The sequence below is a fragment of the Camelus dromedarius genome, chromosome 1, assembly GCF_036321535.1.
Source record: "Camelus dromedarius isolate mCamDro1 chromosome 1, mCamDro1.pat, whole genome shotgun sequence".
NCBI classification, from domain to species: Eukaryota; Metazoa; Chordata; class Mammalia; order Artiodactyla; family Camelidae; genus Camelus; species Camelus dromedarius.
The window spans coordinates 71273851-71291118 of record NC_087436.1 but is presented as its reverse complement, the minus strand read 5'-3'; the positions used below and the strand labels follow the sequence as shown (position 1 = coordinate 71291118).

General features: G+C 36.1%; 1 protein-coding gene across 1 annotated transcript in view; it reads left to right on the top strand.

Annotated features, from left to right (window-relative positions):
- Positions 1 to 17268, top strand: part of ADAMTS3 (ADAM metallopeptidase with thrombospondin type 1 motif 3) — a 241526-nt gene that overhangs the window by 97940 nt on the left and 126318 nt on the right. The window contains exon 4 of the mRNA XM_010982707.3: positions 10939 to 11095. Within this exon, the coding sequence (XP_010981009.1) occupies positions 10939 to 11095 (157 nt within the window). The remainder of the gene's footprint in view (positions 1 to 10938; positions 11096 to 17268) is intronic.

Below are 17268 nucleotides of genomic sequence, written 5' to 3'. Positions count from 1 at the left end.
GAAAATTAGGGTAGAGAGAACCTCTCCCTACATTCATCTCCAGACTCCGTCCCCTTCACATCCTTCTCCCTTCTTCACTTTTGTATCCCATCCTTTCCCTCTGTAGTTGTACAAGCACAGCAGCTATGAGTGAGCCACAGTAAACATGGTTTCTTTGTAGGGTGTGCAATCATTAAACTGACTTTTAAATTGCAAAAGGGTACTTAAGAGTGTTGCATAATTTTAGTTTTTCCATTTTCTGCTTCCTTCCACAAAAGAAAAGATCAACTGTATTTTCCATGCTTGAACATTTTTTGATGTTTTACCTTTACAGATATTTAGCAACAAATTTATTATGACTGTTGTGGCACGTCTGCACTAGGCACATATACAAGGAGGTGGAGGAGGGCCTAATGTGCATTCTTAGTGTATAGTGAAAGGTGCAAGGACTCCTCGGAAGTTCCTGTTTTGTCCCTCTGCATCTTGCTCATGCTCATTCTCTCGTTTTGCTGAATTTGGAACCTAAAGCTCGGTTGGACTAGCTTTTCTTCTCTTCTTTCTTTCCTTTTTAATTCATTAAAAAAAATTTTTTTTTTGCCCTTTTGTTCTTCTCTTATTGGCTACTTTGATTCAGTTTCTTTGTTCTTATTGATATTGTTGGTTTGTTTTGTTTTATGTTTTAAACAACGAGAGGCAATAAATGACAAAAAACGTGCTGTTTTGGTTCACATAAGCCCTCTGCCAAGATTCATGAGGTTATATCTTGGGTATGCATATTTATTAATATAGATGGAATTCACAGCTACATAAAATCATCACCCAAATTAAAAATAAATGCATTTAATACTTATATTTTATGTTGTACAACATCAATCATTAAGAAATTAGAGGAAAACAAGATTTAGAGTCATGAGCTGTCACATTTCATGCTAAAAATGATAAAAATAATTTAGCCTCAACTTTTTGAGGGCTACTCAGATACTTGTGAAGTATTGAATAATGCTAAACATTGTTAATACACTTAAATCCGATAATTTACACATTTCTAGAGCAATATGCTTTCCTGTTGCAAATTAAACCATAGTGTCTTTGTTTTCCCTTGAAGTATATAGGGCTTGTGCTTTAACTCAGCAAGTACCTACCTTCTTCAATATGATAAAGATATAGGGCAGTTTATATGCATTCACACAATAAAATATTGAAAATGGAAAACTAATACCCAAGAAAAATTCAGTTTCCAAGGATTCATGGCACAAGATTATCTTAAAGGTAGAATACAAATTGGACTCTGAGTTTTCTCACAGATATTGGTTAATTATATAATATAAAGTGCTTGTAAAATAAAAATGAACCTGTTTCTCAGGAGAGGCAAAACTGTTCCTATTAATAAATCTGAGAGATTGTTCCCCCCTGATGCTAACATAGCAAACAGAGTATGATATTGAGAGAGGTCCTCAACAGCAAACATACTGTTGTTACACTAACGAGCTTCCTAGGGCTCTTTTTGTGTAATCTTCATCAGAGGCTGATGTTCTGGCACTTTTACATAGTTGAATGAAAACAGTCTTATTGGTGGCCCAAATAATGATGGCCTCGCTTAATGGTAAGGCAGGGGCTGGTAACGGAGATTAGAGAAAATAAAGCAATTAAACCAGATGTCTAGAAAATCCTTTAGCCTTCAGTAAATCTTCCTAGAATTTTATTTCTTGTAACCTAGATTTTGATAAGAATCAGGCAGCAGAGGCTTGGAGGTTATGCTGTCTAATAAAGGAACTGAAATGGCGATGTCTAATGTCACTGGTTAAGGTTAGACCCAATTGCTTTAGCAATTAATTGAGTCAAGATTTATTCAGTCAAATGGCTTTTTTTTTTTTTAAACTTGTGACTCTAGCTCTAACACCTGCCTGACTAGAGGGCCTATTCACTCCCTTCACAGAGAAGATTCTGCAAATATACATTCAGTGTCATCAATTTGGGGGATTATGTTAGATGCTGTTGAGATTCAGAAGTCACTCCGAAGGGATCGTTGTTGAATGAAACTCCAGCCAAACCCACATAGAAGTACAGAATTTGATCAGATTTATTTTTTAGTTCAATTGACATCTTACTCAACATCTCTTAATTTCCAGGTAGTAGAACAGTTGACATAAATAACTATAATAAAAGATTGACTATGGTAAGTGCCATAGAAATATAGATAAAATGCTGGGAGTCCAAAAAGAGTAAAAATTACTTCTGGCTTTAGAACAAGGGAAGACTTTATGGAAACCAATGGCATGGCTTCAGGGATATTTTAGCTACTTCTCACTCTTCGTAAACTCTATCCAAATGCATTCCAAATAATTAAGCTTCTTTATGTAAATAAAGAAATAATGCTTTTGTTTGACAAATACAGCTTTTGAGTCTGTTCTCCTCATTCCATTTTCTAACACTTCTCAACTACGTTGCCTTCTCCTGTGCCTCCTCTCTCGAAATTTTGAGGGTGTCATTGAAATTCTAACCAAAATTCAGGAAAGACATGAAAATCATACTCGTATAATAATACCTGTCCATTCTAATGATAAAATGGAACTAGGCAATGTATTTTATTGACACATTGACAGAATAAATGCTGAAGGAAGCAACACAGTAAAATGACAATTCTCAAAATGTGTTTTTATGAACCTTAGTGAGCTAAGATGGAGTTGTTGTACTGCTAAAGTACAATTATAGTCTTTCTTGAATATTATATTTTACATTTATTCTCTCTCACATATACACACAACATTAATATAAAATTTTCTCAGTGTGTCTTCTAGGTATTCAAAACTAAACTAAATTTAATTAAACTAGCTTAATTCAAACTTAAACTAGAAATTTGAAACTTATTATTGCTTTTCTATGGTATGACCTAGTATAAGATTATAATCAATTTGCACAAAATAATGGATATTGAGTTAGCTCAGCTTCAATTATGTATTGCATTATTTGGCACATATTTCTTGGCCTTCTAAAAAAAGCTATCTAGCTCTCCTCTCCTTCCTTAATAGATTTGAGAATCACTACAGTAAAATGACATTTAAGTGTCACAATTAAAAATAGAATGTTTCCATAGCATAAGATTTTTTAGAATATCTAGCACAGAATTTTCAAGAAAAGGTTAGTAATTTTTGTTGCAATTCTTTTTAAAATGTCTTTTATATGATTTTCATTTTAAACTAAGTTGAACACGAATTAGTCTTTTCTTGGTGACTGCTGTTTGCTATTACAGACATGCAGAGACTGGAGCTTTACATTTGCTGTAGTGCTTTACAGTCTTACAAAGAGCATTTACAGACATTATCTCATCTGAAGCTCCCTGGACCCCACACCCCTTACCCTTGTTGGCCATTTACATTCTGATGCGGATTAGGAAACCATCTAACCTGGTTTATTAGAATTGGGTGTCAAATATAGCTGTGAGGACCCCTCCTAGTGAATAAGGAGGGTGGCCTTTGTAATAGCTGTTTCCATGCTCAGAAGCTATTTGGCTTAATTCTGGTTCTTGGCAGTGTTTAAGCTGAGTGATGTAGCTGGAAGAGTTGCCAGATGAGAGGGGACTTATGCAGCTGGCTTTTTAGCATAGATCATTGTTTTATAAATATCCCCTGAAAACTGATGTCAAAGGGATTGTATGAAGATTTAATTAAAATATAATAAAATATTTACTACAATGTGCTTAATGCTGTAAATACACATAGTAAATATTTAAACAATTAATCTGTGCTAAATCTTGGAAAGTAGTTTGAGAAATACCATAAATAGTTTCTGTATTTTTACATGGGATCATAGAATGGTAAATGTGGAGGGCTTTGTGTCATAAAGGGAAATTTATGAAGTATTGTCTTGATACCGTACATCAGTTAAAGAACATTAAAGATGGATTAGAAGTGATTGCATCTGTTTAAACAGAATCCTTCAGCACCATATGTAATCTTGTGTGTGACATTTCTAAATATTTCTAAGTTATAATTTAAGAGTTGTAAATTTCTGGAAGCATTATAAATAATAGTAGTACTTAGAATGTCATGGTCTGAGACTTCTTAATTTTATATATATTGGGTTTTATTCCTTTCAGTCACTCCATTATATACTGTGAAATAAAACTATAGGGCTTGAAGGCAGGAGTGTGAGTTATTTAATATAATAAATAAAAGTGCATGATCTTTGAGCATCCAAAAATATTCATTGAATGCATGACTACCTAAATGAATATATTAGTGAATAAAAGAAACTTCACTACTTAACTGTTGGTACTGATGATTTTTTACATGGGACAGTCTCATCTAAAAGCATGAGTGCCTTTTTTTTTCTTTTAACTGAAGTGTAGTTGATTTACAATATTGTGTTAGTTTCAGCTGTACAGCAAAGTGATTCAGTTATATATATATATGTATTTTAAATTGCATTCCATTATTGGTTATTACGAGATATTGAATGTATTTCATTGTACGATACAGTAAATCCTTGTTGCTTATCTATTTTATGTATAGTAGTTTGTGTCTGTTAATCCCATTCTCCTAATTTGTCCCTCCTTCTGTTCCTCTCCCCTTTGGTAACCGTAAGTTTGTTTTTTAAGTCTGTGAGGCTGTTTCTGTTTTGTATATAGATTCATTTGTCTTATTTCTCATATAAGTTGATATCATACAGTATTTGTCTTTCTCTGTCTGACTTACTTCACTAAGCATAATATTCTCCAGGTCCATCCATGTTGCTGCAAATGACAGTATTTCATTCTTTTTTATGGCTGAGTAATATGCTATTGCATACATATAGCCCATCTTCTTAAGCCAATTTCCTGTTGATGGGCATTTGGATTGTAAAAAAATGCAATTACTTTAAAAAATAGTCACTCCATTTTTGGTAGCGACTGAGGGCAACATAGTGTGGTGGGAAGAGCAGCAGAAGAATCTACCTACAACGGTTCTGAATAGTCTAGGGTCTGGAATATATTTGGCTTTACCACTTGCTCTTTCCACTGCCTCTTCAGCCCTGCTACTCTAATTAGACTCTGTGTGTGTCTGGTTACCTCTCGCAGTCTTCACTCTATGTGTCTTCTTCACTGCAGTCACTTTTATTTTGATGAAACTCTTTCCTATTTAGATGCCCATGACATTCTACTCTGTTTTCCTCCCATCTCCCTGGCCATCCCTTTTCAGTTTCCTTCTAAGATGTTTTGTTTTCACTTGTCCATTTCTTACATTAATTTCATCATCTACCCTTCCTCAAATATTAGGCACCTAGTTTGAGCCAAAAACTGTCTGGACCCTGGGATACAGCAGTGAGTTTGACAAAGTCTATGCTTGATAAAGTTTATGTTCCAAAAGGGTGACAGACAATCACATAGGTGATGCCTTGAAGTAAAAAAGGCTGGGATAGAGAGGGAAGGGGAGGCTAATTTATGTAAGTGGGGGTAGTGCCAGTGGGGCCAGGGACCATGTGGCTCCAGCAGAAAGAGCAAGGTATAAAGTATTAGGAGAAGCCAGAAAAAGAGACAGTGTCAAGCCATGCAGGGCCTTGAAGGCCATGGTCTTCAGTTCAGATCTTAGGAATTTCCTATGTAGTAATAGTCTAAGATTCTGGAAGTATTTCTCAAGATTCTCTATAGGCTCTTCCTCAAATCTCTTTGTGAATTTTTTTTCTGTATTTTATTTTTTTCAAGAATTTTAGCTATTGCCTCTGAGAAGACGCATTGTTGGCTGTGGCAGTTTTTCTGAATAACAATTCTGCATTTCTCCACTGCGTGTTGGGCATTTTCACCACCACCTCAAGTGAACATGCTTAAAACTAAACTAATTTTCTCTCTGCCTTTCTAATCAGCTTTCCATTTTAGCTTTTCTGTTTCTGTGAATGAAAGTATTCGTTTCCTAGTCACTCAACTTCAAAATTTAGGGGTGATTTTGGATCGCACCTTCCTCTCTTCCTTTTTCTTTTCTTCTCATTTTGTCATTCAGCAAATATTTATTGAGCATCTAGTTTGTGCCAGGCACTGTTTTAGGCACTTGGGATACACAGTGAACAGAGTAGACTAAAAGTAATACCTGACCATCCCTATTCCCAGGAGACTGTTGGGACGTTGACAGTGAACAATGGACATGATAAATGGTTATGTTGGCTAGTGTGTTAGAAAGCAGTGTGTACAATGGGAAGGATGGAGCAGAGCGAGAGGGCTTGGAGGTGCTGGGTGGGGAAGCAGGTGCGTAGTCAGGGTGTGCGTCATGGGAAGTTAGGCAAGGACCAGAAGATATGAAAGAGTAAGGCATGTGGAATTCTGAGGAAGAAGATCCCACGAAAGGAAAGTGCAAGTGGAAAGTGCCTTTCTGGTTCAAAGGCCTTAATAAGGGCACTGTCTGGGGTGTCGCGCATCATCGAGGAGCCCTCTGTGGCTGAAGTGGAACCAGCAAGGGCGCGAGTAAAGAGACGAGGCCCTAGAGGTAGAGGTGCTGAGAGCAGGGGAGGCTGAGTGACCTACCTAAGAACTTTGGTTATTCTAAAGCATGGAAGGGGAGCTCTTGGCAGCTTTAAATGTAAGCAGAGAAGCTTACGTTTTAAAAGGCACCAAGTATTTATTTTTGCCTGTAATCACTCTTGAATTCATTCTTTTTTCTCTTGCCATTACATCCTCTGCTACCTGAACTTTATTTTAGCCTCGTGCTTGCTTATTTTCTGGACTTTCTTCCACTTGGAACATAATCATCAGAGAAATCTTTTAAACACTGCCTTGTTTTAGTCCATCTGGTCAACCATAGTTGTTGCTGCTGGTCTCCATTCTTCATTAAAATTCAGACGCAAGGTGACACAAGTCCTCCATGCCCTTATTTTCCAGAACTGCCCTGTGCAGACTCTGCTCTGAATGAATTGGTTACCCACTGTCCTCAAGCGTATCTTGGGCTTTTGCACTGGACAGCCTTTGCTCAAGCCTGAGCTGTCTCACGTCTAATGCCTCCTCTCACACCACCAGCATGGCAGTCCTCCCACCTTTTGAAGATCATCACAGCCTCTAAAAATGCTTCTCCTTCCACCCCTTACCACTTATTCATGTCATTTTTCATCAAATATGTATTGAAGGCATATTTTATGCAGCGATTGTGCTGGCACTTAAGGAGACAAAGGGGAGTGAAGAGACACTAGTCCTTCTCAGGACCTGACAGTGCCAGGGGGAGACAGAATAATAAAGGTAACATTTAGGTAAAGCAACCTGGGACTTGTGTTAAGGGCCATGAGAGAAAACACATTGCTCCGAGTCAGAATGATTGGTTAAGATGGGCCCTAATTCAGATGGGAGCACCTAATCTATGTGGGAATGAGGAAGTCAGAGGATCATTTCTAAGGAAACGATACATATGCTAAGACCTGGAGAATAAAAAATTGCCAGCTAGGGGAAGTGTGGCATGGTGGAGAAGGAGCCTTCTAAGCAGAGCCATTGGCATTTCAAAAGCCTGGGGCTGTAAAGAGCTTGGGACTATCAAAAGAAAATCAGAACTGAGCAAAGGCCCAGCGGTCTGGGGTGCTGTAAGTGCAGGGGGAGTGGCGAAGCTTGAGCATGACAGGCAGGGCAGGTGATGCAGGCCTTGAAGGCCATGGTGGAGGGTGTCACTTTAAGTGCAATGGGAAGAAACTGAAGTGTGGTAAGTGACGGAGTGACACCATCTTATTGAGGTTGAGACTGCCATCTGTTCCTCAAAATCCATTTGTCTTTCTCCCTGGGCACACAGCCAGATTCCATTTCCTGGCTGTCTTTGCAGTTGGCTATGAGCCAGCCTTGTGACTGTGCCCTCCCTGTGCAAGTAAGTGGTGGGGGTGGAAATGACCTGGACCAGCTCGTAGAAACCTCCCACGTGGGCTTCCTTGTGCTGTCGTTCCTTCTGACTGGGTGTCCTTGGGATCCCGTTTGGAGATGGCAGAGCCACTGTCAGCCTGGACACCTGCATGGCTGTGTGGAGCAGAGCCCTCCCCCAGCTGACTTAGAACCATGCTGAACTTTTATGTGAGCAAGAAGGAAGCACCTGATGTTTTGAGCTGTTATGTGTTCAGTCCATTTATTACCACATTCTAGTTTTTTGAAAATAGTGTGCTATGTGGAAATGTGAGACTGAACAATAGCAGTGGCCAAAGTGAAGTTCCTATAGGGACTAGAGTGATTTCAGTTGAAATAGATTTTAGATAATTTTGGATGGAGAATCAGCAGCTCCTGTGGACTGTTTGCTATGTGTGTTAAGCTTGTGGGGAAAGATGCTCACTTGATTTGATTTTCAACCAACTGCTTGCTTTCTAGACTTCCCATAACATACCTCACTGAATACCTTCAGGCATATATTTCATTTATTTGACTAGATTGCCCTCAACTGGAGGGTAAATGAACCATGTCTTTGAGAATGTTTTATTTTACTGAGATATCTAGTACAGGCTTTAGATAAAGTACTCTTTTCATTAAACTTTGCTTAAATTGATGAATAAGAGGGTAGGCTCTCAGATTTCCTGTCCATGGAGTTATTGGAGGTTATGTGACCCAGCTTTTGTCTTACCATTGATACTCCCTCAACCTCGCTTAAATTTCCATTGCCTTCTAAGAAGGAGGATTTGCTGTGTTAAATTTTACCTGTGGCCTGGTGGGGAAAGTAACATCACGGGGCCTGGGATTTGAATGTTTGCAATAGAAGATACGTAGAAAAGTTTAATAGCATGTGGGCTAATCCTTACTCCCTTCCCTATGACTTTCAAGTGTCCCCAGTAGCCATTGCCTGTTGCCCAGAAGTTGCTGGCTGCTTTGGTGACCACTGTTTCCACCCAGGGTTAGGCACTCATCTGGGAGAATCGTGATCTATAGGCAGTCTCATGACAGGAGGTAAAATTGTCATCCAGATGAGCAGTGATGAGGTCTGTAACTAAGGAAATGGCAGTGGAAAGAGAGGGATGAAAGAAGAATGCAAGAGACTTTACAGGACATGGTGCCTGAATAGATTTGGGGCAAAGAAAAGACTAGAAAAAAGATGAATACTGATAAACTTCAATATATAAACTTAGATATACAGCAGACCTGTGTTTCCATGATAAAGCCAGTTAACACTGCCTCCCACCAACAGATGGCGTTAGTAATGAGGCTGGACAGTTAAGCCTTGGATATGGTACTGCTAGTTAACTTGTTATATGTTTGCTGTGCTTATACTTAGCTTGGGTATGTTTTATGAGCATTATTAACCCATTCATGCCTGAGCAGGGCAAATAAGTGATGTTGAAAATTACTGGTAAAAAGAGATATGGAATATGACACTAATGCTAAAGAGATTAAAATGACAATTGAAAAGCATGAGAAAAATGTTGGAAATTTGACCAGATGAAAACACAACTCCAAATACTGGATTTATATGCCTTGGATGTGATACATATTTTCAAAATAATTATAATTTATTGGAGTTGTGTCTGGAAGATCAGCATTACTATGGAATGCCCACTAGCTCAGCGTTCTTTTTAATGAAGGCCAGAAGTTTGTTCAAGAGGGTAAAAACTAAACATTGTGAAGGAGCTGTAGTGGTGTTTCTTTGTAAGACATGATCACATAAGTTCAAGGGCTGTTTGCATATGCACAACATTTAGGTAGGTGTAGAAATGGCACATGGAGACACCATAGCTTCTAAGAATTCCCTGTGAGGCTTACCTGGGGGAAGAAAGGGACAGAGTGTATCTGGTGGGAGAAATCAGATTGAAAATGAGGGGCCAGGTTCAAATGCATCACAAAAGCTATAGTCGTAGGCACATTTGCTAAAAACAAGTGCTGTTTGGCAAAACATACCTACCTTCCACGTCTGTGCTGCTTGACACAGAACAGTAGAGCCATTAGATCAATGGTTAGAAGGGGTGGGAATCACTCCCCCCTCCCCCGTTGCCTGTGTACTGTGAGGGCCAGTGACCTTATATTTGAAAATATAGAATAAGGGCCTCAGAAGAAAATATGCCTTGGGTGTGATACATATTTTCAAAATAACTACAATTCTACATTAATACATTATTTCTTCAATTCTATTTTCAAAAAGTGTACTGCTGTTTAAATGAATATCACGTATTAATATATGACCTTTACACTAGGAATATGAGCTATAACTATTTGACTGCAATGTGGACTTGATACTTAAGGAAGAATGAATTTCAGACAAAGTCATCATTTCATTTCTCTTTACCTATAGTACTCAACAGTATAGTTCTGGTGTTTTCTAAATAAACAAAAGATGAAAGAGTCAGAAAAAACACTCAAGAGGTAGAAGGAAGGAATTGAATATAAAATAACATTTTCAATCAAAAGGATGAGGCTTGAGGAGGGAAAAAATATGTAAAATCATGAAATTAGATTAATACGGGACAAATGTGAATTAGTTCTTAAAATAAATACATATTAGAAATGTGAGGTTTCCAGTGAAACTTAAGAGGCTATTTAAAGACAGAAATAACCTTGTGTACTGAGTGTACCATGGAACTCATTCCTCTTACACTGTAGTGGGATAGCAGAGAGATGTAGATGAGTTTAAAAAACTACCTTGCCTTCATGGACAGCAGCTCCACAATGGGTTATTATGGGAAATTAGAGTTGTTTCTTGAATTTATGTGCCCCATAATATTTTTTAGAGATAAAATACCAAGCAGAACATATAAATGTAGTTCTTTTACAGTCTAATGGAATATATAGATTGTATGATTTTCTTATTCTTACCCTGTATGACATTCTTATTCTATCTTATGTGAATTTTTTATTCCTACCATATATGAATTTCTACTTTATCTGAGTAACTGATATTTAGTAGTCACTTAACCACTTTAAATTTACAACCAAAAGTGGAAAGAAAAACCACCAGTTTTCAAAAACTGTATTCTTGCCACTTAAAAGGGAACTTGTGAGCTAGAGATGATAGGTATTTCTCTTAAAATTAACACATTTTATGCTTTCTTTAGGCTGGAATGATAAAAAGTGATAATGATGAGTATTTCATTGAACCCTTGGAAAGAGGTAAGCAGATGGAAGAAGAAAAAGGAAGGATTCACGTTGTCTACAAGAGATCAGCAGTAGAACGGGCTCCCGTAGACATGTCCCAAGACTTCCACTACAGAGGTAGGCATCTTTGACAAGCCTTAATAATTAACTATGATTTTAAGACACTATGGCAAACACTCTCCCATCAATTAAGAGAATGTGATTGTCATGTGCTCTTCTATAATGTGGAGATAGTGAAAGAAGTTTATATCTATTAATCATGAAATATGGCTTGCCTTTTTTAAAATGCATGGAGGACTGTGTTATAGGCATTATTTTATTTCAGTGCTTTATTGTATCCCCAAATGTTTGTTACTTATGATCTCTTTTAAAGTTTCACATTAAAACGATCTTTTCTCTAACATGTTAAAATTTGAAAATATTTGTGTCTTTCAGAAGTATCTAAATTATGCATTATCAATATTATTTTAAAACTTTTAAAATGAGATATGGCAAAGAATTGTATTTTATAAGACCAGCATGATAGATACATTTGAAATTAAGAATGCTATTTGTCTATTTTGCAAAGCTTTTTACAATGTAGAAGAGACACATGAGTTGAACGATTCTGTCAAATTTTATTACAAGGTAGGCTGGACTGCTAAAGTCAAGTAAATTATGGCATATTAGATATTCTATTTTTGGGTTTTTTGTTTGTTTGTTTTAATGAAATCTGAAAGCAACTTGGCATTAGAGATGTTTTTATAAGTTGGGTATAGAAGTTCCCTTTATGGAGAAGAAAGGAAATTTGGAAATCTATGTTTTTTTTTTTAAACCAAATCTCAAAAAGTCCATACAGTTGATCTTCGAACAGTGTTGGGGTTGGGGTAATAACCCTTCTTGTAGTAAAAAATCCAAGTATAATCTATAGTCTGCCTCTTAACATACACAAGCCCTCCATGCCTGAGGTTCTGTATCCACAGATTCAATTAACCCCGGATTCAACCAGCCATGGATCAGCGGATCATGTTTAGCATAGAAAAAAATTCATGTATAAATGGACTCGAGCAGTTCAAACCTGTGTTGCTTAATGGTCAACTGTACTTTCTTTTGCCCAGCCAACTTTCTGAATTAAAGGCAATGGAAATTTCCCTTAAGGAAATATCAGGGATACAAATAATCGTCTTAATTTAGTGGCCATCTGTCTTCTAAATTAATGGTGTCTTTTGAGAGTTGTTACCTGGTTATTAGTCTAATTTTCAGATGCCACCAGCTTCTCTTACTGTGTTGTACTAACAGGATAGTACAGTTTAAAATAAATTTAAAATTAATATTGCCTGAAAAGTTTTTGAAAAATTTCTGATTTGAAACAACAGGATTATATTAATAGATGCAGAGGTATGAAACGTGTGCCTATCCCAGAGGGTCACTGTGGTGTAATAGAATGAAAACACACTTTGCCGTTAGATAGACCGGTGTGAGTGACAGCTTTACAACCTCAAGTTGTTCTGTTACCTTAGATTAGTAGTTAACCTTTTTGAGCTTTCTTTCCTCTATCTGTGACTAGAGAATAAAAATACACTGCACAATTGTAATCAGAATTAGAAATAATATATGCAAATTGCTGAAGGTAGCCCTCAACAATAAAAGGTGCCTAGTTAATGCTAGCTGGTATTATTGTTATTATTCATATTAATTATTTTGTGCAAAAGATTTGTATGTTAGGAGTTTTCTTAAAGTTGAATAGTTAGATATTGCCTGCCCTCATGTTGTGAATATATTACCATTAATTCTCATTTATAAATATTTCATGTTTTAAAAATGTCACTCTAAATCAGAAGACTGATTAGATCAAAGGATAGTAAGATACAGTACTTTTCCTATAGTCTTGATTGTTATGTGTTAATAATGTCTAATACCTCTTTTGAGGAAATGGTCAAACGTCTTTTAGGAAAGCATAGCCCGCATGTTATGGAATGGTCTTGGAGGACTGGAAATCAGGTCAGTCTCTATGACTGTCCTTCCATTCACTCCACCTGTCCTAGTCTAGTTTCACCAAACTACCCTACTGCTCCATTTCAATCTCTGAAAGTATTTCTATAAATATCAGTAGCCTGGTATTAATAGGGGAGAAGATTAATTTTTTCTTGAAATAAGAAAATTGCAAAAACTATTGTTTAATATCTATTATATTTTAGGTGCTAGACTAGGGGAAATAATTTAGAAGTCAAGGTATATAAATTTAAGAGAATAGGATGGAATTAAGATAATTTGGCACATTACTTTAGGAAATTATTAAAAATATAAATTCCAGTAACATCAATACCAATATACTCAGGTTATATGTGTAATAATTTTAAAGAATGCAGACTCTGAAGGCTGTTTGAGTTTTTCAATTGCAAATAGATTACTTTATAGTAGAGGTAGGTCACAACCTGGAGTAATATATTTTGGAAAGGTTTTCAACAGTCATGGGTCAAAGCAAAAGGGGTTCCTTTGTTAATTCTCAGTTACTTTAAAACTTGAACCAAAATGGAACCATTCAGTTCTCTTAGAATATTCCATGTAAACTCTAGTATGAGGTTAACAATTTTTATTTCCTTACTTATGCAGTTCTGATAGAACTGGTTTTCTGGTGATATCAATTTACCTCTTTTAGAGAGTCTTAAATTATAACTATGTATTTTAAAAGATTTTAAAAGTGTAAATATCTTCCTAAGGTAAAAAGAGATTCAGATTCAGAACTTGAAATACCATACAATAACTTTTAGATTCTTCTTTTAACTTCTTGGTTACAGGACTGTGAGCCAAGCTTTTCCATGGACTAACCATTTTCCAAGTAGTTAAAGTTAAGAATATATTTCTATAATTTATTCCATCATTCTAAAATGTAGAATTAACTAGATCTAGGATTAGAAAGGTACATTGATTTATAAATTAAAACTGCAGCACCATATGAAATAGTGCTTCTTTATCGGGATCAACATAGGTTATTATTTGAGGAGACATGAGGTCTCTCTTCAGAGTTATAGGAAGAGGAATAAAATACATAAGATTAGACTTTGTTAGAAAGAGAGATATTTGAGAGTCATGGTCTTCATAAATTTCTCTGCCAGAAAGTCATCAGGAGGAGTTTTAACAATAATCAAAGGCACTTATAACCGCACAGTTTCATCAGCAGAGTCCCTGTAAATCAGTGCTCTGCTGTATTTTGTTAGTTGTCACAGTGATTGCCTCGTCACATTTCTTGTTTTGTCAGCTTAGCAATTCAGAACTGTCATTCATTTGAGGGTCTGTAATTTGTTGCAAGTGCTCTAAATTAAAGCCAATTATGATCTGAACTAGGTGAGATGGAGAGAAGGGCCAAACTGATTGAGACTGATGTAAAACTGACAGGGTTGTTTGATGGAGTAGATATTGGTGGGAGAGAGAGAAAGAATAATCAAGGCTGACTCAGATTCCTAATTTGGAAGACTAGAGAATTTGAATATTTCAAATGGGAAGTAGAAATAGTCTTGATGAAAGATGACAAGTGGGTATAATTTTGGATATATTAAGTTAAAAGAGCCAATGGACAGCAAATGAACTAAAAAATGCATAACATATTTTCATACTCATGTCCCCAAGTCACTGCAAAGAATGTCCTTATATACCTGTCGTAGTAGGGATGTTTAGAGGTTATCTGGGGAGTCAGGTGCCAGCTATTGTCTCATGGATGCTTAGAATGTCTCTGCCTGCCTTCTACTCTCTCATTCCCAACTCTGTATCCGTGAGAATCAGAAATTGAACATTGCACAAGTTTGGGAGCACATGAAATATGTTTGCTACCTATCACTATAGGAGAGAAGGCATTATATCCTTAAAAAAATAAAAATAAAACAAAAATTGTTCTTCTACCATACTTAAGAACCCTAAGTTAATCCACTTGACTGAATGCAAACATCTATTTTGATTCCTGATCTTTAAAAATATTTAGCTAGGTTTCCAATAAAAGTCACAGCTTTGAACCTGTTGAGATTATGTATTACATGATATAATTCAACAACAACAAAAAAGCCTCAACCATTCCCATATATTGTACAGATTTTCTTTCCTTGACTCTTAGTAGGAAGTTATATTGTTTTTGAAATGTGGAAACATATTAAATAGCTGTTTAAAAATATATTGAACTTGTAAAATTACAGATACAGTGCTCTGCCATAGAATTACTCTTTTAAGAATAAGACCTAAAGCAGTTTTACATTTGGCAATATAAATAATCTCTTCCAGTGCAGAACTGGCAGGTATTCATAACACATAGCACTGCCAGGTTCTGGCAAAGGAACACCATCCTTTTCATTAAGCAACAAATATAAACTTGGCATGCTTATGATAAAGAAACTTGTCTGCTTCGTCATGGGGAAGAATTGAATTTAGTTCTTTTTCTGATTTCTGCTTTGGGAGTATGGAAACCACTTCCATTCTGGCATCTTTAGGTTGGACAAAATTATTTTATATTTTACTGATTTGAAATATTACTTGGTAACAACATAGCTAATAAACTATTAAAGGGTCCTAAAGTTCACCTCCGCTGTTGAATCAGTCATCGATCTAAACTCAGATAAAAACCAAAATATACTTCTGACCATCTCTGAAGAATGTCTACATTATCATCAACAAGAAGTTTGCTGTAGGCAGTCTCTTTTGGGGGCAGGGAGGGGTCTGTGCTTGTATGACATCATGCAGCTTTTCATATTTTTTTATTTAATCCCTAGGCCCTTAGGCTTCTCCCTTCAAATTACAAACTATTCATTCACCAAAAGCTTTGTGTTAAAGTAATTTTTGTAATTACTTCCTACCAGTGGGAAACAAGGAATAGTAAGCCTTTATCTCCTAGCTTCCTTTCAGGATTTTCATTTTCCTGCACGAACCCAAGTGCTTGTGTTGCTGGTGTGGTTGTCATGGTGCTGTGAAGGAGTGTCTTTGTCCCAGGTGGGAAACATGTACAAGTCAGAAATGATTTGGGAGTTGCTCCTGGTTGCCAGGGAATGAAGCCATGAAGCAAAATTAGAATAATGGGAAGACTATTCCTTACTTTACTGACACTAGGAACTTCCTAGGCACAGAGTCCTTCCCTGAATCTGTAGACACATCAGCAGGTACTATAATCCTTTGTATTTGAAAGTTCTCATGACCTATGCCCCAATCAAAGAGAAACATGGGTGGGCATTGTAACCCACAAAAAAAAATCCAAGAGAGATTAATTTTAGCAGATGTTTTCTTATTAAATGAAGCTTGAAACATAACATTACTAAATCATTAAGATCTGTCAAATAGCAAAATTCTTCTAGGTGGGTGTTAAATGATAAATGTTTCACAGCGGCGTAGTTTAGTTATGTAATCTAAAGGTCAGCTATTTGTCAAGGCTACTACCATTGGATTCATATGGAAATACCAATCATATTTATGGAATTCCTTTTCAGGTTGGTTTTGTATATTTCATCATCTTGGTATTTATAATAATTATTGACAAGGCAATTGAAACCTAAATTACTATATAAAATAATCAAGAAGCAGAGTGAAGCGTAAAGATCTTCAGATGTGAGACATAAAGGATAATGATACTTTATTTCCTTTATTAACATGTCTTACTGGGCCTGTTCTATCTCTTCATGGATAGATACAACAAAAGGAGTTTTTATACAAAGTAGAATTGAAGTGTTATAGAATGTAACTCCATATTTTTTAATGAATTTTTTTGTGTTTTTTAAATTAAAGTATAGTCAGTTTACAATATTGTGTCAGTTTATGGCGTACAGCATAATGCTTCAGTCATACATGAATATACATATATTCATTTTCATATTCTTTTTCACCATAAGCTTCTACAAGATATCAAATATAGTTCCCTGTGCTAAACAGTATAAACTTGTATATCTATTTTATATATACCAGTCAGTATCTGCAAATTTTGAACTCCCAATTTATTCCTTCCCACCCTCTTCCCCCCAGCCATAAGTTTGTTTTCTATGTCTGTGAGTCTGTTTCTGTTTTGTAAATAAGTTCATTTGTCTTTTTTTTTTTTAGATGCCACATATGAGTGACATCATATGGTATTTTTCTTTCTCTTCATGGCTTACTTCGCTTAGAATGACATTCTCCAGAGTCTTCTATGTTGCTGTAAATGGCATTATTTTATTATTTTTTATGTCTGAGTAGTTGTATAATTGTATAAATATACCACATCTTCTTTATCCAGTCATCTGTCGAGAGACATTTAGATTGTTTCATGTCTTGGCTATTGTAAATAGTGCTGCTGTTAACATTGAGGT